The 27,002-nt window shown below is 33.3% G+C and overlaps 2 protein-coding genes across 3 annotated transcripts; one reads left to right on the top strand and one right to left on the bottom strand.

The window, feature by feature from the left end:
- The first annotated feature begins 1,069 nt into the window (after positions 1-1,069).
- Positions 1,070-5,165, top strand: Sf3b1 (splicing factor 3b subunit 1). The gene has a single exon (XM_040717463.2). The coding sequence runs from the start codon at positions 1,178-1,180 to the stop codon at positions 4,880-4,882; it is 3,705 nt and encodes a 1,234-aa protein (XP_040573397.1). The 5' UTR covers positions 1,070-1,177; the 3' UTR covers positions 4,883-5,165.
- An 8,140-nt stretch (positions 5,166-13,305) lies between these two features.
- Positions 13,306-15,583, bottom strand: LOC121122815 (glutathione peroxidase 2-like). Of its 2 annotated transcripts, none has more exons than XM_040717873.2 (4): positions 15,266-15,583; positions 14,045-14,167; positions 13,851-13,979; positions 13,306-13,780 (listed from the first exon to the last, which is right to left on the bottom strand). In XM_040717873.2, exons 1-4 carry the CDS (start codon positions 15,308-15,310, stop codon positions 13,532-13,534), a joined length of 546 nt encoding a protein of 181 aa, XP_040573807.1. In that variant the 5' UTR covers positions 15,311-15,583; the 3' UTR covers positions 13,306-13,531. The 2 variants fall into 2 exon arrangements, with proteins under 2 accessions (XP_040573807.1, XP_071746452.1); XM_071890351.1 differs by lacking the exon at positions 15,266-15,583 and adding an exon at positions 15,035-15,236.
- Between the last annotated feature and the right edge of the window lie 11,419 nt (positions 15,584-27,002).

Below are 27,002 nucleotides of genomic sequence, written 5' to 3'. Positions count from 1 at the left end.
AATGACATTCAGATTGGCCTACTTGACAAAGCCAATGAGTTCTTATACTATACCATACGTGATTGGAGCTTGTGCTCCTCCATTATATGAGAACTCATTGACAAAGCATTAAAAAAGGTGAATTTAAGGCTGGGATATACAAATGTCAAGAAAAGATATGAATTTAATAATGTGTTTTCATTGTCGTTAGGAATTCGATTATAATTGAGGAAACGTCATCTAGGAGGCTCAAAGTTGATATTTTTACTACAAAAAAAAATAGAAAAACTTATAATAAATCTTGATTCAACTTTATCAAAAAGCTCTATGAATAGATAAGAATTTATCACATGGAAAACTACTTGATGCTAATGATAAACAGGGATATTCAAATTAAATCAAAGTAATAGGATATGAAAGTCCATATCAAAGGACTAGAATTTTATAAATAAATTTTTTTAATCGATTAGGCACGAGAACATTAAGATAGTTGTGGGAAAATATTTTTTTCTTTTCATTGTAATTGTTAATTTTTCTATACAGTACGGAAATAAGAATGTATAACGATGTAATATCATATTTTTAATGGCTTTTAGGGTCAGGTATATAATAAAACTTGCCAAAGAGGGATAAATTTTTATATTGACATCCTATAGTCCATTATTTTACTTTATTAATAATACGAATTTAATGAGGGATTTTATTGTTAAAAAACTTGGTTGTTTAGTCCAGGAATCTTCAATATATGAATCCTAGTTAGTTTAGGCTGACAAAATGGCTGACCTGAACAATGCTGACGTTAAGTGAGAAAAAGGGGTGGACGAGAACCTTATGGCATCTCTTCTTCGCGGAAAAGAGTAGTCCAAATCATCTTTATTGTTTTAGAAGTCATTGATTATATTTATATATATATGCAATATTGCAATTTTGACTCAAGTTTGTCCTACGGTTCACGAACTTATTACAAATATATATAAATTTATATTCAATGTACGGTATTTGAGTGTACGAGGTTTTGTGGTGCTTTCTCTTCCGTGTCTTGCTAAGATATTTGTATTATTTAGTATTATTGTTTTGAACTCCTAAACAAATATTATTCCTTTGAAGCTGATGAAGCAAAGAACTGAAGAAGGAACTATCATTTAATAATAATTTATCTAATTTCAAAGATTGTAGTGTATATAATTGAATAATTGAGATGAGCGAGATCACGGAGACGAGACGAGTTTTGGAAATAATGGCAGACGAGGGGAATGGAGAGGATGTGGACATAGGCGTGAGGAAGAAAAAGAGGAAGGTTGGCCCCGAGTTCGGCCTCATTTCTCCGGTGCGTTCGGATCCGTTCGCGGATGGAGGAGCCACACCTGGATTGGGTTCCAGAGGCTATGCTGAAATCATGAAGGAGGCTGCACTGGAGAAGGAGATGCGGGAAGTGATGAGTGAGGTGGAAGAGAAGCGGCGCGGCCGTTGGGACCGCATGGAAGAAGAGGTGAAGAGACCCGAGAAGGGCAGTGAGAAGTTGTCGGAAGCGGAGGATGCACAGAAGAAGAAGAAGAGTGGGAAGCATTGGGAAGCGGTGACTCCAGGCCATAGCTCCGGCTCAGTGAATGGTGGCTCTCAAGGGGATAATTGGAACACTCCAAGTGTGCCTTCTACTTGGGAGCCCACCCCAGGACATGCTTCCGGCCATGCTCCGACCCCTTCACACACCATGATGACTCCCAGTGGAGGCACTCCTTTGCCCTCACTCACAACACCTGGTCGTAGAAATCGCTGGGATGAAACTCCCCGGACTGATAGAGAAATGGCGTCGGGCACGGGCTGGGCTGAAACCCCCAGGAACGACTCCATAGAAGATGATAAGTCCTTGAAAAGATTTGCGGATACTCCTTCATCTTCTAAGCGACGATCTCGTTGGGATGAAACTCCAGGAGCTACGCCTTCAGCAACACCTGTCGCTATGAGTCATGCAACACCCGCACCATTAACTCCAAATGTGAACCTCTCTTCTACACCCTCTTTTGCCACTCCTTCCATTTCCACACCTATGGGATCTAAGGCCATGGCAATGGCAACACCTTCTCCTCAACAATTGCTGCAAATGACACCAGAGCAATTACAAGCCTATCGATGGGAGCGGGAAATTGATGACCGCAATGGTCCTATATTGGATGAAGAATTGGATGCGCTGTTTCCTCCTGGATATAAAGTTGTACTCCCACCTGCGGGTTACATTCCATTAAGAACACCAACTCGAAAAATTACGGCTACACCGACTCCCATGTCAAGTTCTGCTACTCCAACTGGTTTTTATATGCAACAAGAATCGTTTGATAAGTCAAATAAATTTTTTGATAACCAACCGAAGGATCTTAATCTCCCTCTCCTCAAGCCAGAGGATGCCCAATATTTTGATAAGCTATTAATAGATATTGATGAGGATATTTTGAGTCCTGACGAACAAAGGGAGAGAGAAATAATGAAATTGTTATTGAAAATTAAGAATGGAACACCTCCCATGAGGAAGAGTGCATTACGTCGCATCACAGATAAAGCTCGTGAATTTGGAGCTGGATCATTGTTTAATCAAATTCTACCTCTCTTGATGTCTCCTACACTGGAAGATCAGGAGCGTCATTTGTTGGTAAAAGTTATTGATCGTATACTTTATAAACTAGATGATCTTGTAAGACCATATGTCCATAAAATTCTAGTAGTTATTGAGCCTCTTTTAATTGATGAAGATTATTATGCTAGGGCTGAAGGCCGTGAGATCATTTCTAATTTGGCCAAAGCTGCTGGTCTTGCCACAATGATCTCCACTATGCGACCTGACATCGATAATGTGGATGAGTATGTTCGAAATACAACTGCGAGAGCTTTTGCAGTAGTGGCCTCTTCCTTAGGTATACCTAGTCTTTTGCCATTTCTCAAGGCTGTATGCAAATCTAAAAAGTCATGGCAAGCTCGTCATACAGGAATCAAGATCGTTCAACAAATTGCTATCTTAATGGGTTGTGCTATATTACCGCATTTGCGTTCTCTTGTAGAAATTATAGAACATGGTTTAATTGATGAACAACAAAAAGTTCGTACAATTACAGCCTTAGCTCTTGCTGCTCTAGCTGAAGCTGCTACACCTTATGGAATTGAGTCTTTCGATTCTGTTTTAAAACCCCTTTGGAAGGGTATACGGACACACAGAGGTAAAGGCTTGGCTGCGTTTTTAAAAGCAATTGGATATTTGATTCCTTTGATGGATGCTGAATATGCTAACTACTATACGAGAGAAGTGATGCTGATTCTAATCCGGGAATTTCAGTCTCCAGATGAAGAGATGAAAAAGATCGTTTTAAAAGTGGTAAAACAGTGCTGTTCCACGGATGGTGTAGATTCTGTTTATATCAAGCAAGAAATTTTACCGCATTTTTTTAAACATTTCTGGAACCACCGTATGGCTATAGATCGTCGAAATTATCGTCAGTTAGTTGATACAACGGTTGAGATAGCTAACCGAGTTGGTGCTTCCGAGATTATAAATCGTTTGGTTGATGATTTGAAGGATGAAAATGAGCAATACAGAAAAATGGTAATGGAATCAATTGAAAAAATAATGGGTGGACTTGGTGCAGCCGATATTGATTCTCGTTTGGAAGAACAATTAATTGATGGTATTTTATATGCTTTTCAAGAACAAACGACAGAGGATGTTGTTATGTTAAACGGCTTCGGAACTATTATTAATTCCTTAGGAAAACGTGTCAAGGCTTATTTACCACAAATATGTGGTACGATTCTCTGGCGACTCAACAACAAATCTGCAAAAGTACGACAACAAGCTGCCGATCTTATTTATAGAATTGCTGTTGTTATGAAAACTTGTCAGGAAGAGAAACTTATGAGTCATTTAGGAGTGGTACTGTATGAATATCTCGGTGAAGAGTATCCTGAAGTACTGGGATCTATACTTGGAGCACTAAAAGGCATCGTCAATGTTATTGGAATGTCGAAAATGAACCCTCCTATCAAAGATTTACTACCCAGACTTACACCCATTCTCAAGAATAGACATGAAAAGGTACAAGAAAATTGTATTGACTTGGTTGGTCGTATTGCTGATAGAGGCCCAGAGTATGTAAGTGCCAGGGAATGGATGCGTATTTGTTTTGAACTTTTAGAGCTTCTTAAAGCTCATAAAAAGGCCATTCGTAGAGCCACTGTCAATACTTTTGGCTACATTGCTAAGGCGATTGGACCTCATGATGTTTTAGCTACACTTCTGAACAATCTTAAAGTGCAAGAACGTCAAAATAGGGTATGCACTACTGTTGCAATTGCCATAGTTGCTGAAACCTGTTCCCCTTTCACAGTATTGCCAGGTTTGATGAATGAATATAGAGTTCCAGAACTAAATGTACAAAATGGAGTTCTTAAATCATTATCCTTTCTCTTTGAATATATCGGAGAGATGGGGAAGGATTATATATATGCAGTTACACCTCTCTTAGAAGATGCTCTTATGGACAGAGACTTGGTACATCGACAAACCGCTTGTGCTGCTATCAAACACATGTCTTTAGGTGTTTTTGGATTTGGGTGTGAAGATGCGTTGACTCATCTCATGAATTTTGTGTGGCCAAATGTATTTGAAACCTCTCCTCATCTTGTACAAGCATTTATGGATGCAGTCGAAGGTATCCGAGTTTCATTGGGTCCTATTGCAGTCTTGTCTTACATAGTACAGGGTCTCTATCATCCTGCGCGCAAAGTTCGCGACTCCTATTGGAAAATTTATAATTCATTATATATAGGATCTCAAGACGCATTAGTTGCTGGCTATGTCAGATTACCCAATGATGCGAAAAATTCTTTTGAAAGATATGAATTAGATTATGTTTTGTGATTGAGCTGTATCACCTAAGAAATTTCCTACGTATGGATTTTATTAAGATAAAAGCTTTACAGATGATATGTTATTGCTTTTTATAATTTATCTATCTAGCTATATACAAGGAATAATCTCTCTTTTCCACGGCGTCTTATTTTTACATACGTAAGAAAGATTTTTTTTTTCTTTTTTTAGTTATCAAATGTTATTAAGCAACTGTATGTACAATATTACATGTATTCAAATCTTAATTTTTCCTTAATATTATAAATAAAACATCAAATATTTAAAAAATAAATCTTAAAATACTATTAAATACTTGGAAAATAACTGTTGGATTCGATTAAAAATTGTTGAATTTGAGATATTGAGAATATATACTACATGTTTCTCATTTTTAATATAAAATCAACTCTTTTTTTAATAAGAAAGGAGCTTCTATAGTAGGGATGGATTTGGGGTCCTAATTTTAGATCCGGGTGGTGTCGTTTTTTTTCTTTAATAATTTGGATAATTTGCATAATTTTTCCGTTCTCGGTGCTAGAACCGTGAGAAAAAAAAAGATTTTTATTACTTTTCTCGGTTTTATTCTTAGGTTTCCTTTTCAAATTGACTATTGTCAAAGGTAAAGAAATTATAAGGACTAGACATGGAAGTCCATAGAAGTTATTTTTTCCCCACTTAAGTCATAGATCCTTATTCTTTTGTAAAAATTTATATACATACTAAGTACATCATATGTATTTAGATAGATTTTTGTAGGCAATTTTTTGGAAATAAACATATTCAACGATATCTGTGGGATTTGGTAAGAAATGTGTTTTTTATTTAAAATTTATAATTAAAAAAAAAATGTGGAATACCAACCTTTGCTGAAATCTGTATATTGACATAGAAATGTTAAATACAATATATTCAGTCCTTATTTACTCTTATTTATTATTATACACATAAAGAAAAATTGACTCATATGGGAAAAAAAGGAAAATATAATATTTCTTCCAATATTTCTTATGGCCAAATTTTAGCACCAAAAACAGACGGATCAGACATCAGCTGGAGTAATGTCGTCTTTAAAATGCGGCAAATTTTGTCCACGCACCCTGTATAGGCCGGTCCTAATAAAGAAATTTAGCCTTTTCATCGGTACTTATTAGGCATTTATGGCAACTACAACAGCTGAAATGACGTAGTTACCAACTATGTCATTTCAGGTGGGGAATGTTAATAATGACCTCTTTCAAAGAGAAAAGATACCTGCAGTTTGAAATAGGAGGTGTGTCGCTAGAACTTATTATTATTGGTTCTAGCAATCATTAATTATTTTCTTCGTTTTTATATTGTTCAATCCTAGCTATGAGTGAAGAATAGCTAAATATATCTGACCGATGAAAAAAAAAATATAAAGGGGGGAGGGGATGGGGCAAGATAGGTAGGATTATAAGACCAACTAATCGGTCCTTAGGACCGTTGAATGATAAAAAGAATCTGACCGCTAGAAAAACAGACTGAAAGGGGGGGGGGAGACTGATCTAACACTACTCACGACTCGATACGGGTTTTTTAAGATACGATATTAACCATTTTTTAGGCTCAGATTCAAGTATATGTGGCATTTCAGGTCAAAACTGAGGATTCGGTCTTTTTACGATTATTAGAACTGGAACCAAGTTTTGTAAATTTAATTAATGTTGTCACATGTCTGGGATCCTCCCGAACGTTTCTGAACGTGTATGATCGGGAACAGGCCAACTACCCCTGGACCCTTTAACCTCCATCCTTTTCTATTTTTATTATTGAGAAGTACAGTTAGTGAATCATAGAGGGCCAAAGTAACCAATGAATGTTATGGTTGCTTGGATCGATTGTTGAGCTATCAAACTTGTAATTATGTAATGTAATTATGAGTTCTATAAATCATCAAAGTTTTAATACTAAAATAAATAAAAATTTCAATTAAAATATATACTTAGCTTATTTTTTAACCATAGGCATAATATATAAGATACAATAAATATTTGTAATAATGCCTAATCTAATCTCCTTAATCCCATGACAAAAAGTTGGTAAAACATTGAATTTTAGTATGTTATTTATATTTAGGGATTGATTATATTGAAGGAGTATACACATGATGTTATAATAAATGTCTGATAAGGATTTTAGGATAACTCCTTAAATACGGTGAAATAGAGTTATTCATATCCAAAATAAACAGGTGAATTATATCTCATTTTTAATATATGTGTTTCAACATAATAAAAATCAAATAGAATCATCCAAAATCTTCTCAAGTAATATCAACGGTATATTTGTAATAGAAAAATTCAAAATACTGCCTTAGATGCATATAATTATTATCTCGTATTTGATGAGATGTATTAATTAATAATAATACATATCACTAATTTTTACGTCATTAAGTTCAATCAAGGACTCCTTCTTGGTTAAATGAATAATTACGTTTGTATGGTTGTTAAAAGGTTGAATGTTTGGTCGTATATTTGCTATTTATTGTAATAGGGGGTAAAAAGCTGGGGGTGAAGGGTTTGGGGGTAAAAGTAGGTAATTGGTCGTAGGTTAAAGGACGGGGGGAGTAGTTGGTCGGGGGTAAGAGACATACAACCATCTTTTAGAGGGAGATGTTAACACAACCACGTCTTATTAAATAATGAATAAAAAGAAGAAAGAGCACACACTGAACCGTTGTTCTTTTTTTATCGCTATACTTAGTTTTTTCTTTACAGAGATTCCATCTTTAGCTGCCTATGAGTTATGACCACTGTGCAACTAATATATGTCAAGAGGCAGAAATTTTATAATTTTTTACAAGAAGAAAATGCTTATTTTCAAAAAAAAAAAAGATTGATATTTTTCCCCTAAAAAATGGTAATATTCTAAGGGTGACAATATTTATACATGCCCTTCTCCCAGTGAAAATGGAGCCAGATAGTACCTGCTTGTGTGATATGGTTCATTAATTATTTGCGTCAGGCATTGTCAATTTTTTGCCAACAAGGGCTTCACATTCCATTATTTCTTAGTAACTGTGGGTTGCAAGTGCATTATATTATAAATATATTTAAGAGTGAACAATTTAGATAAATTAAATAATATTTGGTCAATAGTACATTTGTATTTTGATATGAAAACAAGTTTGTACATTCATAATAATATTTATAATTAAATTTATTAACTCTCTGTTTCAAAGATAGATAAATTTTCTTCAAAAAATACTTTGCAAGAGCTATGCATGATCTATATGTGAATCTGATTATTGATCAGAGGAGTATTTTTACATTTTGCTAGGTTTAATGTTTCGATTCATTCCATAAGATAATCTAATAACAGTGGCAAGAGGTATAGGCAGAGTTTGAAATTTGTTCTACGGACTAAATTCTATTTATTTACATACTAAGAATATAAAATATAATTGTCCATATAATATATCTTGAGAATTAGGTGACTGCCCCTTGCAAACTCCACATATGGTAAGGGGTTTAAATTAAAGAAGGTGCAATATTTTAAGAAGATATCCGAAAATTAAAAAAACAAAACACAAGATTGGAAACGTTATTTTCTTGGAAAAATAAGATTAAAAAAACAATAAATTGCATCCTAAAAATCAGTTCGGTGAAAAATATACTGAAGAGTCAGGATAATTTAAGTGGACGTCTCATCGAAAGAAGATCCGAAATTTTCTTTCAGATAAAAAAAATACAAGATCAGTAACTTCTCTTAGAAAAAAAAACAATTGTTTTTTGTTTGGGGCCATCTGTATAAATGTAGTTGTAGGCAACGGGAGAGCAGAGAGAGGCATTCCACTCGACAATATTGTAATTGTCAGAGTTGAAAAACATATGATAGTGGAAAGTATTTTTCTAGTTGCAACTTGAACAGGTGTTTTTTTTTTTTTTTAATTTTCTAAAGCTTTTTTGATTATTATTTTATTCTTGAGGAGTGAATAATAAGTAAAGAGTAATCACTAGTGTGCCAAAGACAAAGAATAACTCTGAGGATTTGTTACGGAGTTATAAGTGTAAGTGCTTGTTGGACTACGATTAGAATTGAGAATCGACATCGGAGTAATTCCTTCCCATATAATTACTAGATTCAGAGTGGGGGCTCTGTTTATTTTCTTCATCTCATGGCTGGCCGTACCTAATTTAATGAAACATCATGGCAGCTAAGATGCTCTTCTCCCAAACATTCTACAAATTATCAGGACGACTACGTTAATTTTCGGCTTTTTTAGTATATTATTTTCATCACTGGCAATTGCTAATATTAGGAAAATTAATTTTCGAAATTATGCCTTTTTTATTGACGTTGCCTTCTAAAAAATTTTATCTTCTGCGCTTATGATCATGTAGAAAAGTATATACGAACGTGTTTGGCATTTTGTCCCATCCCCTCTCTCCCCCATGTTCACATTTGATACACAAAAATGTACATACATTGTACATGGCCCCTAAAATAAAAAGAGACAACTTTTATACATTTACATATGGCCTCATCTATGAAAGTCGTGCCACTCTGTTACTGACTAAAAATAATCACTCGCACAGCAATATTTTAATTAGTGATGGGACGATTAATCGGGAAAGTAATGTTTAATTTGCGATTCAGATTCTTACGTATTATTATTAATTACTAGTATTTTACTATTTATTAGTTTTTAAGTTATGAAAAAGAAAAAAATGAACACAAACTAAATGTGAACAAAAGTTTTTCACACAGATACGGTCGGTGCAGATATTGTTATTTTAGGGGAATCATTTTTGTAAAGGGATTTAGGAAAGCTCGACTTTGCAAAATTTACCTTTAGAATGTTTGCCGTGTGATTACTCGCACCGGGAAGATTCACCTCGGAAAAAATTGTCAAAGATTGCCTTCATATTATATTATTAACATTAAATAAAGTAAGGCGATTTATTTTATGAATTGTAATTCTTACAAATTTATAGCAAAATGGTATTTTTTAACTATTATTTAAAATATTAAAGAATCAGAAACGGGAATTTTTACTAGAATAGTATTGGCATCGTGATTATTTTTTAAATCATCCTATCATTAATTTTAATTTAATTTAATACTTTCGACTTTGTAGCCTTAACAAACATAGCCCCTCCGCGTGGGAGGGGCAAAGCAAGAATTTGTAATTTGTTATAGGGGAAGGGGGTCTTTTTTTTTAAAATTACATAACTTATACATGTTCATCTAATAAATAATGAGGATCAGGCAAGTTGACTATAAATAAGGTGTGTCGATAAGAAACTTGCAACATAGTCTGGTTGGCGTTAGCTGACAACTTTTTTAATAACGTCACAACAGAGCCAAGTTCAGTGTTTACTCATATTATTCCAAGAATTATGTCTTCTTCTATAGGTATTAGGCGTAAACAAATATAAGCCAGTACAAATTCATCAGATATCCACTATTTTTGTATATTAATTTGAAAATTTATGCTTGGACCTACTTTTCATTAAAACAACTTTTAATTCACTTTTTGTAGATAATTTTAGTGCCGTAATCGTCCGAGGGTAAAAATTTACACAAATAGTATTGTCTGATGAGAAAATAAAATACTATATTTTATCGAAGTTTTATCGAGTTTCCCCCCTAAATTGGCTCCTCTGTGACGTCACCAGTACAATTGTAAACAAAAACAAAGAAATCTCTTATCGCACACCTTATATATTACAGTGATTATATATAAATAAAATAGTGTCGATAAGTGATTTCTTTACTTTTGTTTACTATTGTCCTGGTTTCATGACGTCACAGAGGAGTCAATTGAGAAGGAAATTCAAATTTATTAACTAATTATATTAATACATTATATAATAGTATTTTTATTCTTATTGGACAATTATTACCCTCCAATGATAACTGAACTTAAATTAATTTAAAAAAATAGATTAATAATAATAAAATAAGTCAAAATATACATTTAAAAATTATATAACCATCAGTATAGTAAAGAAATCAATAATATATTAAGAGTATGTGGATATTATGCACTAAATAAGAAATACTCATTTGAAAAACATAAGCTAACAATAAGATCTTAATTTGTCATTTATCTTGAATATGATAAAAATAGAGTTCAATGTAATTATCTTGCTAACATAACCGAACATGATGCCTTGAATAATCCAAGATCAATAGAAATACAAGGTTATACCGTAACGCGTGTACGACTTATGTCATGCTTCCTCCACGCTTTTAATATTGACGTCATAGTAGATGAGAGTTTGCGTGTTTTGCCAAATCTGTTTTTCTTGCCCAGCAGTCGGTGCGATACATTAAATTGAAAAATTCTAGCAATAGTGACGTCATTAACTATAATTAGTTGTGTTTTTTGTCAAAATCTGCCTGTCTTGCCCACTAGTCAGTACAATAGTCTATAAGTACATCATATTGAAAATTCTAGAAAGCCCGATTACATGATGGTCTAACCTTATATTTCTCTTAATCTTGGAATAAACCTCTTTTGCCTTGTGATTTTAAATCTTCTCTCTACCTCTACCTCTCTCTCTATATATATTAAAAATACGAGGAAAATCAAGTTTTCTAAAACATACCCACTTGTATATAGCATGGAATAGTTAGTAATACAAAACAAACAAATAATAGTTATTTAGCTAATAATACGAATAATTTTGTAGTCTCTACTCGCATGAAAAGAATCTTAGTAACGAAATAGTATTTGAAAGTCCAAAATAAAACCGAATTAATCCAATAATCTTAATATATCTTTGATACATTTTAAATATTGCCTTCCATCAAACAACTTATAATTAGCTCGTATGGCAAACACTTTGTAATTTATTTATTTTTGTAAAGATCACAAATTTTCGACATAGTAATATTCCAATATGCTAACAAGCAATTTAGCTACTTGGAAGAGGATTCCTGAATCAATAAGTTTGGAAATTGCAACGACATTTAAATATTCCAATAAAATCTACAGAAGTTAAAAAGTCACTTATATTTTTTTAAATATAATCACTTAATAGTTCTCAATAACTATTTATAAGCAATAGCAGAATAGAATATGCTTTACAGACAAAACTATCAAGAAAAGAGAGGCATATTATCTTTAAAGTCTAAAATAATCTACTGCTTGTTTTCCCATTCCCAAAGGGACTCACAAATAATAAAGAAATCACTAATTAGGGGATCAGGCTTAAAGTGTCCAGGTTATATAATTATCCATATAGACCAGACATTACTACATTATATGCATCAATGACACTTATCAATGAAATAGTTTTCTTAAGAGTAGAAGACTAAGCAGTTTTGACTTAAGGAGAAAATGACTCAAGAACTTCAATTAAGGAGCAATGGATGGAGGAAGAGAACTATCCATTTTCCTCACTGGATCTTTCAGTAGATTATTTTGTCGTTTTATGGAACTCCATAGCTATTATATTGAGAAATATACGATGATGTCGTAAAAGATCTGGAAGAATTTATGTATTCTTGAGCATAGAGGCAATGATTCCGGAGGTCAGACACTTTGATGTGAATCGCATTTACACAATAAAGGATTCTTCCATTAAAGGAGATGATATCCACCGAGTGAGGCACAAAGAGGCAAGATCCTTTAAACATGAAGTTGAAAAGAGGATCAGAATCCAATACTTGGGTATCCAAGTAGAAAAAATGTGAATTCCTAGGAATGCAAAGGATGGGCGGACGTAGATGAATATATCCAAAGATCCATCCAAATCACGATAAATGAAATGTATTTCCACGCAGTTCACAACTTTTTTATCCTCCTTTGGCTTCTAGTATTTATCTATAATTATTAATTAACACTTAACTTGTGTCCGTTGTGACGTCATCAAAAAAGTTTTCACCTAACGTCAACCAGACTACGTTGTAAGTTTCCTATCGACACACCTTATATACCACCTCTTTAAAATAAAAAAATAATTTTTGCGATGTAATCCTACGTCGTCGATTAGATTTACTAGTCGTCACATTTCTGAGTTAGCCTAAGAGAGAGCCCCCCTCTCTCTTCAAGCAAAAAATATGTGAACGTACTTGATATTATCATGCCAACATCTGAAGATTAGAATGAATGCCCTTATTATGTATTCCTATAACTGGCAACAAAAAAAAAATGAAAGGATATGCTTTTCACCGCCTCCAACGATCCTATTAAATCGATAGTTCCTTTCCTCTGAGCATTAAAATAAATATGAGGTGAACAGTAAACGTGTATTGTATACTCTTATATATTAAATATTAACATGAAACTGTGAATATGTTGTTTGCATAATAAGATAAAACCATTCAATAATTCAAACCGTTGATAAATATGCTAGAAGATATGGTTTAGAAAATTTATCAGAACCCCCCAAAAAAAAAGCTTCTAATTATGTACATAATTTTTTGTTTGTTTAAAAAAAAATGAAAAATGGAAGTCTTTGATAAAATGATTTATTTAGATTTAATGATAAAAGATGAATAAATGGTAGGAAAACAAGAATTTGAAAATCTCAGAATAACATCAGATATCCCTCGAAATGTTATTTACATTTTTTAAAGAAAGAAATCGTCCCAAATTGAGAATAGTTGCAAATTCAGGCCATCCTAATCCCAATTATTTCATCTTTAACATAATTTAACATATAATATGTATGGCCATATTTAAATAAGAGCAGAAATATCATCTGCTATGTTGATTGTCTGAAACTTTTTTGAATATCTCCGAAGAGGCTCTCCGGAAGGTGAAATAAGAAACTTCTCGAAATTCCAAGCAATGTCTGTTCGCTTGACTGGGCTCCAAATAATGTTTTGTGGATGCATCATGAAGGACTCACTATCATCGACAGGCATGGGAAGTTGGGACTTGAGCCAGGTAAAGATAGGGTCCTCATCAGCTCCATTAACTTTAATCTAAAGATAGATAAATAATTGCACATTATTACAAGTTATTAAGCTTTTTAAATCATGTTAAATTACGTACTTTGTTCAACATGATACATTTAGGGACAAAATTATTCCCTGGTCGGACATTTTTGAGGATGGCCATGATTTCTTCACCATCCGAGTTCTCTTGATGACCAAATTGGTTAGAAGGAAACGCAAGAATGGCCTAATTAAGTAATAAAGAAGGATAACGTTTTGAAATGTCATGCAGGCATAGATGGGTGAACTTACTAATTGATTTCCAAACTTTTCGCAGAGCTCGTTCATCTGCGTAAAGTCCCGAGTAGTCGTACCTCATAAAGAGGCCGTGTTCTCAATAAGAACAACCTTCCCTTTCAGAGCAGAGAAACTAAACTGTAAAAAGAAATTCCCAAGATGCGAGTCCTTTTATCAATATCATTCGAAGCATTAAAATATTATGAATACAATTGAATAAGACACCCTGTCACATTGTTACTTAATAATAATAATCAAAATTTAGAATTTCTTGTAGCACTTCAAACTTGTAAGTGGGCCTATCTTTAAACTAAGTGTATTATCATAATATTTAAAACTGAATCAAAAATTATGAATAAAATCATTATTAAAGTGCAATAACATAGAAAACGAAGCTAAAAATAGCATTATTTATCGCATATTCCATTAATTGTGTTGTTCCAGCATTTAAGTTAAGGGTCTGAATCATTCATATAATAATAACGTAATATCTAATATTATATCTAAATTTAGAACATGCTTCTTAATAGAAGAATTATCCGTTACAATGAGTTCAAGAAATAAGCATATAGATGATAAGGTCTCAAGAAAATAGTAAACATGAACTCAGTCTACTTTATTTTATTAAAAGCGTAGCTATACATTTGTATTTCCATTCTACCAATTAATTATTACAATACAAAAGGAGAGATTGTTATCTTGTACGGAAAATGAGTCATGCCAACTTTTGAATTATCATCATCGTGATATAAAATTCAAAAAGATAATGTAATCACCAAATAATACACCATTTTTAATATGGAGTTCTTTACAGTCAATAAAATATGTTATGACGTGTTTTAGAACCTTTACATTATATTAAATTTTAATATCAGTTATTACTTTTTTTTAAAGGTGGGAAATTAGACAATTTTCCCCCATATACAATCTTTAAGTACAATGTCAATATTTACAAAAACATCATAGGTGGAGTTTGAAAAAAGTAAAAGAGGCACCATTTATTACCTTACATAATAAATATATATTTTCATAAAATCTATTTTTAAGTTCAGTGGGGCCTAGCCCCCGACTAACTCCGCCCTTGCTCAACATGATCGAATAAATTAACAGTAACTGACTAACAAAATATACACAAGCACACATTGATTTATTAAATATAGAATCAGATAAATTGAGTGACTACCGAAATCCGATATAAAGACATTGAATTCAATTATAAATAATAATATTTTTTACCTCACTTCCATCCAGCCTGTTGACTTTAAAATCAAAGAAACTCATGTTCCTGTCCCGTGTTCCTTCTTTGTTTGCACGCTAAAAGAGCACTGAGACAATGCAGTACTTCGACCTCTCTTAATTTTTTTCTTTTCCTTTTTTCTTTTTTTTTTCCTTATCGAAGCTGATAATTTACATTTTATTTTTTGCAGGCTGTAGGGAATTTCCGCAATCAAGTGTTAAAGAGTCTTTTCAGATTTAACCTAGACCCATTATTTGGTTAGTTCTATTAATTTTTGCACTGAATATACATAATAATATGTGTATTCAAATCTATTTGCAGTATATTATTACAGCACTGGCAACTGGTTCCAGGCGTGCAATGATCCATTCTTTTGGTAATGTGTGTATACCATCATAAATCCTGTTTCATATTTTTTTTTGCAGGAAATGAAATAGGTTAAATTCGCGGACATGTTTTTTTCATCAATATTGTACATGTATAATCCTGCTTATCCTATCAATATAGTTCCTTCAGCTCTTACCTATGAGTATGAGTGCAGCCCACTTCATCATTTCAAATGAAGAAGCAAATGTCTAAACGATTTATCTATGCTCAAATATGCATGAATATCCTCAAGGAATATATAAAATTTATTAAATATCTTCTTTACATTGTTTGGCACAGATTCTTCATATTTGATTAGAAATTCATATTTTTTTATTCGCAATGGGGCATATAGTAAGTAGTGTTGTGTTGGTCCGTATTTAGGTCCGAAGACTGCAGTCCCATCCAGTTCAGTCTCGGTCTAGTTCAGTCCTGTATATTAGTCCTAAAACTTACGAAGTTCGGTCCTTGATAACGTCACTCAAATATATATTTTCTTTTTTTAATCATGTTCTCGTACTGACAGTCCAAAGGACCGACAGACCGGTCCTAAAGACTCAAAGAACCGGTCTTAAGACTGGACTGGATCGAATAAATAAGGAATGCCATAGCAGTATAAATAATAACATCGAGTTCCTATTTATATATACCTGTCTTCGTTTGGTTCAAGCATGGATTAATCCCAGGGCGTCCGCATGATTATATATATATATATATGGGTGGGGGAGCGGATCCTTTTTAGTAAAAACAAAAATTCCTTCATTTGGGGACAGGGGGCTACATCCCCTCCAACTGCGGATCATTTTTCCCATTTAAAATCACACAATAACTCTAATATCACCATACTGTTTTGATTCGATTATATAAGCAAAACATAATATTTTTAACTAACTATTTATATAGTTAAGTGTATTTACATATGTTTCATTCATATGTCTCTTACTAATCCATTTCCTTTGAATGACGTCCTTATAAGTGAAAAATAATATTTCATTTCGTCTCCGTAGATATACAATTGTAGTTTCTCAAGCTTAGGAAAGGCTTTAAAACCCAAGCTATATATAACTAATGGACTATTCTTAAACCGATGACAAATTGAACTAAACCACTAAGGTGGACATAATGTCTCAACAGAAAAGGCATTTAAAAAAAATTATCATAAATAAATTTAAGATAAGCGTACTATTATATTTATCCACTTACATTCTCGGTGAGTAGTGATCGATATTAAGAGAGAAGAGGAACATTATAAATGTATATAGAACTACTAAAATCAGCATTCCATAACTCTTGCTGTATAACTAAATATAAATACATGGCGTATGCAGGAAGGATGGGGGGGGGTCTGGAGGTACTGAAGCTTATTCCCTCCCAAATGAAGGGGGAAATGAACGTTTAGAAAGAAAAAAATACTGAAAAAACCAGACAATTTTTTTTCTTTTAAGGATTTCTTTTCTAAAAAAAGTTCATTCGATCAAATTTCGGCAAAGGGTACGGTTGTAGTGTTGGACCGGTCCTCGGACTGATTGTTTCTTTTTCAGTCTTTTTTTTTTTTTTTTTTTTCACCGGCCAGATCTTTTTTTTCTACTCAATGGTCCTAAGAATCAGTTTTTCCCCCTTGTGTTCCTAGCTATTCTTCACTCATAGCTAGGATTGAATAACATAAAAACGAAGAAAATGACAAATGATAGTTAGAACATATAATAATAAGTTCTAGCCACACACCTCCTACTTCAAACTTCAGGTATCTTGTCTCTTTGAAAGAGGTTATTAGTAACGTAGAAAGGATGTAGTTAGTAACAGCTCTTGTAGTTATCATAAAAGACCGATAAGGACCGGTCCTAAGACTCAAAAATTTTATAAGGACCGGACTGAAAGGACTGCAGTCGTTATAGTTTTTTTAGGTCGATCCAACACTATCCTTTCGGGAAAGTGACATTTGGCAAAGTGTCCGATCACACTCTAGTGCATATAATTAAAGTCGATTTAAATTGAAAGAAATATCAAACTGATTTCAAAATTGTACAAATTATTCCTAGGTTTTTAATCTGTAAATTAATTTTAAATTTTTTCTTGTTAATGCTACGGAATCAAGTAGAAATATATTCATACATGTTCAATATGCATTGGGGATAATATATTTTCCAGGAATGAACCATAAATATAAACACATTATGGAAGTCCAATCAAAAACACAATTTTTGGACCAATTATAAATGAAATGTTCATTTCATCAGTTTTGCTGAAGATTAAGTAAGTTCATCAATATATGAATCTTATATAATACAAGTGAAAATATGCACTGCTATGAAGGAACTGACACTTTAATAACACAGATAGATATGGGATGAATAGTTTCTCAAATCTATGCAGTCTCTTCATGAAAACTATTTTTCTATCAGGTTAAATATAAAGTCTTGACTTGATACTCAATAATATAGGACATATGAGATTGAATGATATATCCGATAGGAATATAATGAAATCTGATATTCGAATTAGGGTTTCGTTCCTTCAAATCCATTTATATTTGATTATGATCACGAATTGCCTTTGGAACAATATTATTTAAAGCATTTTTAATGAATACAATCTTTCACTGTACGATTCACAATTTCATTTTTATCTTCAATTACACAAATGAGGATATTCTTAAGGGCACCTCCTTATCTCCGCGATCATGATTCATCACTTTTAAAATTAAAGCTAATATTTAATACTTTTTTTTTAATTAAATAGAAAAATGATTATTAATTTATTTTATTACATGGCGATAATACGGAGGTTGTGTGCCTATTGTCTATCTAGATGTTTAGTAGGGGTGTACTTATTAATCGGAATTGGCCTTTTTTGAAGTATCAGATATTTAAATCGGCTCCCGATGCCTATGCATAATTATTTATATGGATAATATGACTTTTTTGAGCTCATTTTTGGAGACAAAATTACGGTTACAAATCAATAAAATACCTAGACTAGACGACGTCGTTCAGAAGAATTCAAAAAAAGAAAAGTATAATAATAGGAAATAGCCCATTGTCAGTTTGCAAGTTTTTTTTATCAGTGAGGTAGTTAAATTAGATCAGAAGCCGAGGAGGGAGGAAGCTGACTTATAATAATATCTAACTAAAGAGGGGTGTCAAACTCCTGAATATGAGTCAGCCATAAATTAATTGACTCCAGTGCGAGAGGAAAGTAATTAACTTTTTAAAATTTAAATTTATGAACAACTAATTATGATTTACAAATTTACAGTGTGAGGACTCAAAAATTAGAATCCTCTTTTGGGCTGTCTACCCCAAGTCTGAAATTTTTTTACTTAGTACCATTCAAAAGAGCTAAAAAGGCTACAATTTGAGGTTTGTTTTGTTTTTGTGCGATCAAAAATGTCCGAGCAACAAGCAAAACAGAAGAGGGTACGCGATCTCCTTCATGAACAAGATTTACTCTGATAAGAAGATCTTCATAGTGGACACTGTTCTGAACAGGAGAAATGAAAGCTTCTTAGCTAAATCAAGAGCTCAGGTTGCAGGAACTTTCAGGACCAAACATTCACCTCAGTTCATGGTCCTCGGCGTCGTGACGTCCGGCAGCAGCAAAATACCTCTCTACTTCATCAAGGCCAACGACAAAGGCAACACAAACGTCTACTACAATGTACTCAGGCACCATTCCTTACTATGGTTGAAGAGCACGTTCCCCAGGGACAACTAACTAACTGTTGACCCAAGACGGTGCCCCAGCACACACTCCCAAGAAGATGCAGCATTTCTACAGGGAGAACATGGCTACCTTCTAGTTGGTAGACTTCTTGTCTTCGTCCTCACCCGACGTGAGCCCCCTGGACTTTGCTGTTTTACATCTTGGAGGGCAAGACGAATAGGACTAATCAAAAGAATGTTGATGCCCTAAAGGCCGTGATCACGGAGTAGTGGAACAACTTTTCCTTGGAATTCATCAAGGCCAGCTGTGCAGCTCGTTGGAACACTTTATACTTAATGTTCCCTCCTCAAGAATGAAACAATAATGATAATAGCTTTAGAAAATTAAACAACTGTTCAGGATGCCAACAACAACAAAAACAATGAAACTCGCATGCTAAAAAATGCTTAGGATTTACATGAATGATCGATAATCACGTAAAAGTCTCATTAATAATTTGTACTCTATTGTGTAAGTAAAATGACGGAGTTTTTTAGAAAATATATTGATTCGGTATGTTATTTATTATCATGAGATATTTGCATTAAGCCATGTGTTATACCTTAAACGGTTTTGATTGGAGGCCTCATTTTTTTAGAGGGAGGCCCAGGTGGCGATAAATATTACACCTGAAAAAATTGGGGGCCAGGCGATATTTAATAATTATTCATCTATCTGCTTTTTGTATTACAAACATGAGCTTGGCATGTGCTTAATATCATATTAAAGCATATTTATGTTGCACAAGGATACAACAGGAAGTTTTTATCAATCCTAGAGCTTTTCAGGGAATTCAAGATGTGTATTAGAGTGGGTCGATTATCAGAATTTTAGAAATCAATGAATTATTGAAGTGCTTTATAATCCTATATAACTATTAAAATAATTTATGTATGTGTCTGATGTACGGCCCGCTAAGAAAAACAATGATAAATCGAATTTACTTTATAAACGTAGACGTATGCAGACTTTAAAGATAAAATAAAAGTTGTTCAGATATCGGAGTTACGCATGTAGGGGTATGGTTCATTCTGATCAGACAAGATTGATGGGCTCTTGAGAGAAAGTTTATTTTTTCACTAATAATTTGGGTTTTTTCATTAAACAAAATCGATTCCCTGTGTCTTAAATTTTTTTTTAACGTATGGGCTGTAGATTCAAAAATACACCAAAATTTAAAAAAAAAAATAATAATAATTGTCCTAACGGAAAAAGGGAGAACGTATATTGAATAGGAATTTAAAGGGGGGGAAAGGGAAAAAGAGGTTTAGCGAGTTAGGCTTAGTATGTATCTTCATTATGTTTGAAGAAGGAACATCTTATAATAATTATATTTACCAAAATCAGTATTTTCATATGCTCAATTATATGTTGTACTTTCAAAGTGTCGAAAGGATGTGCAAATTTTACAATAGAAACTTACCTATTATATATTTATAGTAAATCGTTTTAGGTTAAAATTTTAACATAAACAAACTAAATATTAATAAGATCTTTTTATTTTGTCATGGGCTATCTTTAAAATGGCGTGTTTGTGCTACTGGTATAAAATATTATTCCATACCGTTTTTTAGGACGATTGAACTTAGATTAAAGATTCTCCAATTCAATTGAAACTTTTTCAATATATATTTTGTAGAATTTTTAGATATTTTTGCCATTATCATCAATTATATCCAGGTATTTCATTCCTGTATAAACTTGACGTGGATTTTTAATGTATAATAACACTATCAAGGGAGTCCACAATGGAGCCCCTTAAATTAAGTAATTTTCTTTTTGTACTATAAAATTTAATTAAATTTTTTTAATTTTGGGTTTTCACCAAAAAATTCAAATATTTAATTTTTGAAATTTTTTCCAAAAAAGTTTATTATTTAAAATTTAGTTTTTGAATGTTTTTGTGAACAGCTCGGTATTTTTGAATTTTTTTGATGAAAATGTAATTCTTTGTTAATAAACTGAAGATTAATTTTGGGGTAAGACAACCAACAATTTTACTAGTTGATCTTAGGAGAAAATAAACACAATTTTTTCAGTATGGAAAAATATATTCACTCCTTCTTGAGAGCCTTTTCAATTGGAACTGCAATATTTTTGCTAATAGTGTGGATTTTTGAATTTTTTTCCAAAAAATATAATACACCAAACGCCCCTGACTATGCAACAACAACTTCTGCAACAGACTCTAACCCACATTTATTATTGTTACTTAAGCCTTTAAAGCCTATTTTAAAAATTGTGTAGTTCGGGCAATTACTTTTCTAAATTTTGTTTTGAATATTGAGGTTGCTTCACCCTAAACATTTTCATCTCTTATGCTTATGTATATATATATACGTATATCTAATAAAAGGTGATGATAATTATTTAAATATGTACATGCAAACATCTTATAATGATAAGATTAAGAAAATATAATGATCGAAAAGAGATATCCTTAGTAATAGGTATGGGAAAAAGTAATTTCGTATTTCCTGCCTTTTATTTAACTAAGTATTAGCTTGTACCATAAATATTGAGCTTGCCCTATTATAACTTCGGATATTCATCAATTTCATAAAAACACATCTAAATTAGAAAATATAATCCCCTCCGGCTGCGATGATGTCGTGGCAGTGCTCTCGGAGCTTCTTGAGGGGTGGAACACCTCGTCTTCGCTCACCCTCATCATCACCCGCTGCACGGCATTTGTTTCTTCCTCATCCCCCAAACTCGTCATTCCGAGCAGATGCTTCAACTTCCGGAACAGGAACCGGTCACTGAGGCTCAGCTCTGGACTGTAGGGGCTCTGTTTGATCGGTTCCACGCCCCTTCGGGTCAGAAACTCCCTTTTTTCAGCGGCAACGTGAGGATGGGCGTTGTCTCACATCAGGAGACTCTCCTTCAGGTGAATCCTGTGCTGTTTGAGGTTGTTGAAGCGTTTCGCGGTCGTCTTCAGGCACTCTATCATCGTTTTCCGTTCGTTCTCCTCTGTCTTTGTCTCCCGGGGACGTCCAGGGCGTGCCCTCTTCCCCAGGGCCAAACTCCCACTATCGAAGTCCTTCCTCCAACTCTTGATAGTGGAGAGGCATAGGCAGGTGTCAGGGAAGGTACAGACGAGGTCTGTGTGGATCTTGTTGACTGTCTTGCCGAGCTTGTACCGGATCAAAAAGTAGGAGCGAAAATCAGGTGTCTACATTTGCAGTGGCGAGTGGTGATGGATAGAAATAGTGCGATTGTCAATCCACTTGTGTGACATCACCCAACCTCTTTCAGTACAGAAATAAGTGATAAGAACGAGGCCTTGGGAAATTTTGAGCTATCTTGTTTAATTTTTGAGATACCGAACCTAGCTCTTCATTTATGGTGCATCCTAATATATTTTGCTCATTATTGGTCACATTGGATCATACGATAAAGCGGTGTAAAGGTGTGAGTGTATACTAAAAACGCTTTTGGGACAGTATTGCACTTGGTTGGTTCAGTAGTGAATTATCATTTGTCAAGTATGGAGGTCTCAAAGGAAGATATTCCACATATTTTACATTTTTATAACCTAAAAGGGACAACCCCTCGAAAGCGACCAAGATAATTTGCTATGTATACAGGGCCCATACTCTTTCGGTTCGTGGTTCACAATAGTAGTTCGAGCTATTTCGATCTGTTGTAGTGAAAGGGAATGATGTACCACACACTGGCAGGCCTGTCGTCACAAATGCCGATAAATTCATGGAAAATATTGGGATAGACCACCCTGTTAATAGTCGTAGCATTGCCCAGGAGCTGAACATCTGTCATGAAACCATTTTGAACCATTTACAGAAGGCTAGATACAAAAAAAACTCGAATATGAGAGGGATTGTGTTTCACCGAGACAACCCCAGACCTCACACATCTTTCCTGACGAGCCAGAAGTTCCAGAAGCGAGGGTTGAATGTTCTTTTGTATCCACCCTAAGTTGGATTCACCTTGGCGGCAACAAGTTATAAAATAGAACGGGGCCTACTTGGCTTAAATCGGATGATTGTAACAAAAAAACACGTAATTAATTTTGTCCAACCCAATATAATGTCCAGTAGTCATATGTTTTATGGTTACGAGAATGAGATAATATGATCAATTCTACTTTCAAAAGTCATATGATGTGTTTTTCAATTGCTTAGAAGTCCAGTTTGTGAGTGCTACTTACTTTAATACTATGGATATTGAACAATCATTCCATATAGCGGGGAAAACTCAAATTCATGTGTTTTGATACAACCATATAATGCAAAATTATCTTGCAAGCTATATTTACACATAAATTTCGTTTAATTTTATCAAAAAATGGCGTAGCAATGTTAAAAACAATTTGAAATTTGTGCACTCCTCTATGCCGAGAGAACGTTGATGTGCAGACAATCAGTCCTCGTGAACAATCTACACTGTACATTCTATAGTACTGTGTTCAAATGCCTGGAGATAGAATACGAATTTAAACATCAGGGACGTCCGCAGGCTGGAGGGGGTGTAGCCCACAAATAAATTAAGATTTTTTTTCATTTTACTAGAAAGTTTAATATAGGAATTGATTTTTCAAAAAAATTAATTTTTGAATTTTTTTTTTCAAAAATAGATATAGATTTTTGAAATTTTTAAACAAAAATTTAATATTTGTAATTTAATTTTTGAATTTTCTTTCCAAGCATATTAATTTTTTGTGAACAATTGTGGACTTCGAAATTTTTATCCAAAAAATTAAATATTTGAAATTGTTTGTGAGCAGTTGCGTATTATTGAATTTTTTTTCCAAAATTTAAATTATTTGTGAACAGCTGAGTAATTTGAAATTTTTACAAAAAATGTAATTTTTGTGAACAGGTGTAGATTTTTGAAAAAATATTTCAAATATATAATCTTCAATAAAAGGAACAAAACTTTTACATGTTCAACTTTAAGTACCACTATAGAAGAGTTTTCCAAATGCATTTCAGTTGGTCTATATGTGTGAATAATTAAACCCAAGGTCTAGAATAACCAAGGGAACAATTGATATCCAATACAGTCAATACAATCATAAACTGGTGAAATTAAAAGATATTTTTTTAAAGTATAATAGAGTATGTTTGTCCGGCGTTCCCCTGGACATTAAGAAATTAAAATTATTTAAGAACTCCTCTGCTCAATATAAAACAAAAAATTAAGACCGTAAAATTTTAAGAATGATTCTCATGTTGGTTTATGAGTATGACTATACTAATATATTGACATTTTATGGGCACCCTTCTTTCATGCGATGAGGAAGTAGGTGCTTTATTCTGGGTCAGATGCCGAACTTGTAGTCTCACAGCCACTTCCCTTAGTATCAAAGAACCCGTCTAATATCCCAAAATACACCCCAGCTCTCAGGTGAAGTACTTGGGCAAAATACAGTTTAAACTCTACCACCACCATGTTTCTAGGCACCAAGGAAGCCTTCTAATATGCTATAATACACCCCCGTCCCCGATTTATTTAGGTGAACTGCTGGTTCCGAGGAAAGTTAAATTTATCCACCCCCTTTCTTGAGTATCAAGGAAGCCTCCTAATATCAAAAAAATATATATCCTAGAATACACCCCGACCACAGATTATGGGCTGCTGGTCCCTGAGACAGGTTAAATTCTTCCACCACCGCTTCCCTGAGCATCAAAGAACCCTTATAAGAGCAAAAATAAAACCCGGCCCTTTAGGTTGTATAGGTAAAATACTAATGCCAAAGACCAAACAAAAAAAAAATCAGGACCATTTCTGGGGCAATAAGAACCTACATAAAAAATTTCGGGAAAGTCCATCAATTGGTTCGGCCGTGATTAAAGGTCATATACATACACATTAACATTTAAAATACGTAGAATATGATAATAATTAATATTTTAAAATTGCGAGGATTAATTTAATCTCGCATTGATTTAAGTATATTACCGTAAGTATAATTGCCGTGGTTTGAGATATTATCACAATAGACGTTAATGGTTCATGATATCTTTAAACAAGACCTATGCCTCCAGGAGTCTCGAGTATATTCAGAAAGTTTGCAAGACCCTCTGAAAAGGTTTAGTCCGGATCATTTCAAATATTTGTCACTTCCTTCTCAAAAATGTTTTATCCTTTATTAAGTCTTACTCAAAAATACGAAGATAACCACATGGCGTGTCAAGATAAATACAATCTTGAACAAAAATCAAACGAAGGAGAAAATCTTAATTAATTTAATTACTTCATTTATAGATAAAGACCAATACTTCATTGACATATTTGTGTCAATTACAGGGTTTGTATTCAAATTTGTGGATGAGTTGAGATATTTAAGGCTACTTTAAATTGCGGCCTCTTCATTGGGTTAATAAGAATAATTTGTTTGTATAAATTGAAAGTCATTCGTCGAAGAATACAAATGTAACCCACACGCAACTTTGTGAATAATCATTCTAGCTTGTTTTTGTGTTGAGTGGCCACAATTATGCAGCACTCGATTGGATATTCTACGCAGCAAATATTAACATTATTATCCAGTAACATTTCTTCTGATATCCTTACTTGGAGCAGCGTAGCATGAAGAAAAACTTTACTAAATTCAAAAGTTGTTAAAATTAATAATAGTCAAGTATTGTTAGAGGCATCAAATAAGCAATTTATCTATATTTAATATTATATATCATTGCTTATATAATCATTTCTTAAAGTTTTTAATACAAATATATATATATATATCCTTGTATGGTGTATGACGTGTGAGCTGAGAGGGAACACATTTTTCCTTCAAATTACTAAAAAAAAAAACATACATTCTTTGAACCTGTTTTGTTATTCCTAATTGCACTCTCATTCTCTATACTTGGAAGCTTCTGGAAAATTATGCGTCATACATTTATCCATATTACTAAATCTTGGTTTATTGGTATGAATTCCTGAATGTACGAAAAACCGTTGCAGGGTGGACAGTATATAGTGTTTCTTGTTGTGTATCATATACCAAAACTACATAAAGAAGAAAGAGGGAGTATAATTAGAGGCTTGTGAATGGAACCCTAAATTGAACGTTGCTACATGGAACGTGCGTTCAAGGAACGGAACGCTGAACGGTACGGAATTTTTTTTGAACGATGAAAGCTAAAAATGATATTTAAGCGTTCCGTTCCAATAGGTTATAGTAATTTCGGAAGGGTAAAGTTGTCCAAGGGGTAAATATCCTAGAAACAGGACTATGCAAATTCAGGGGCAATTTTTTAAATTGGGGAGGGACCTAAACCCTCCACCCGTGCAGCCGCCCCTGATATTAATATTTATGTAAATGTGAGTTGACTCTAAAAAGTACATAATTATTATTTATGCCCCTTTTAAACGCTCTTTATTTTTTATTTTTGGCTGTAATTTTTTGTATGGATTTAAAGTACTTCATATTGAGTGGATATTTGAGTTAAATTATACATATATTTAACGTTAATTTCTGGGATGAATGAAATAGCCAGGTAATAATAATTTTAGTTTTACCTATCTGACTTAATTTGACTCAATATTTTCTTAGAAATATAATTTATTAATTTACTAATTCTATAAATGTGCCTGTTAATTTTGGCTACTTTAAGTACAATAGCGATGCCTCCAAAGGATTAATCAGAATCATTTGTTCATTGAATTAACAATAATTTGTTGGAAATATATTCT

Source organism: Lepeophtheirus salmonis, chromosome 8 (assembly GCF_016086655.4).
Source record: "Lepeophtheirus salmonis chromosome 8, UVic_Lsal_1.4, whole genome shotgun sequence".
NCBI classification, from domain to species: Eukaryota; Metazoa; Arthropoda; class Copepoda; order Siphonostomatoida; family Caligidae; genus Lepeophtheirus; species Lepeophtheirus salmonis.
This window is presented reverse-complemented; position numbering and strand designations above follow the sequence as displayed.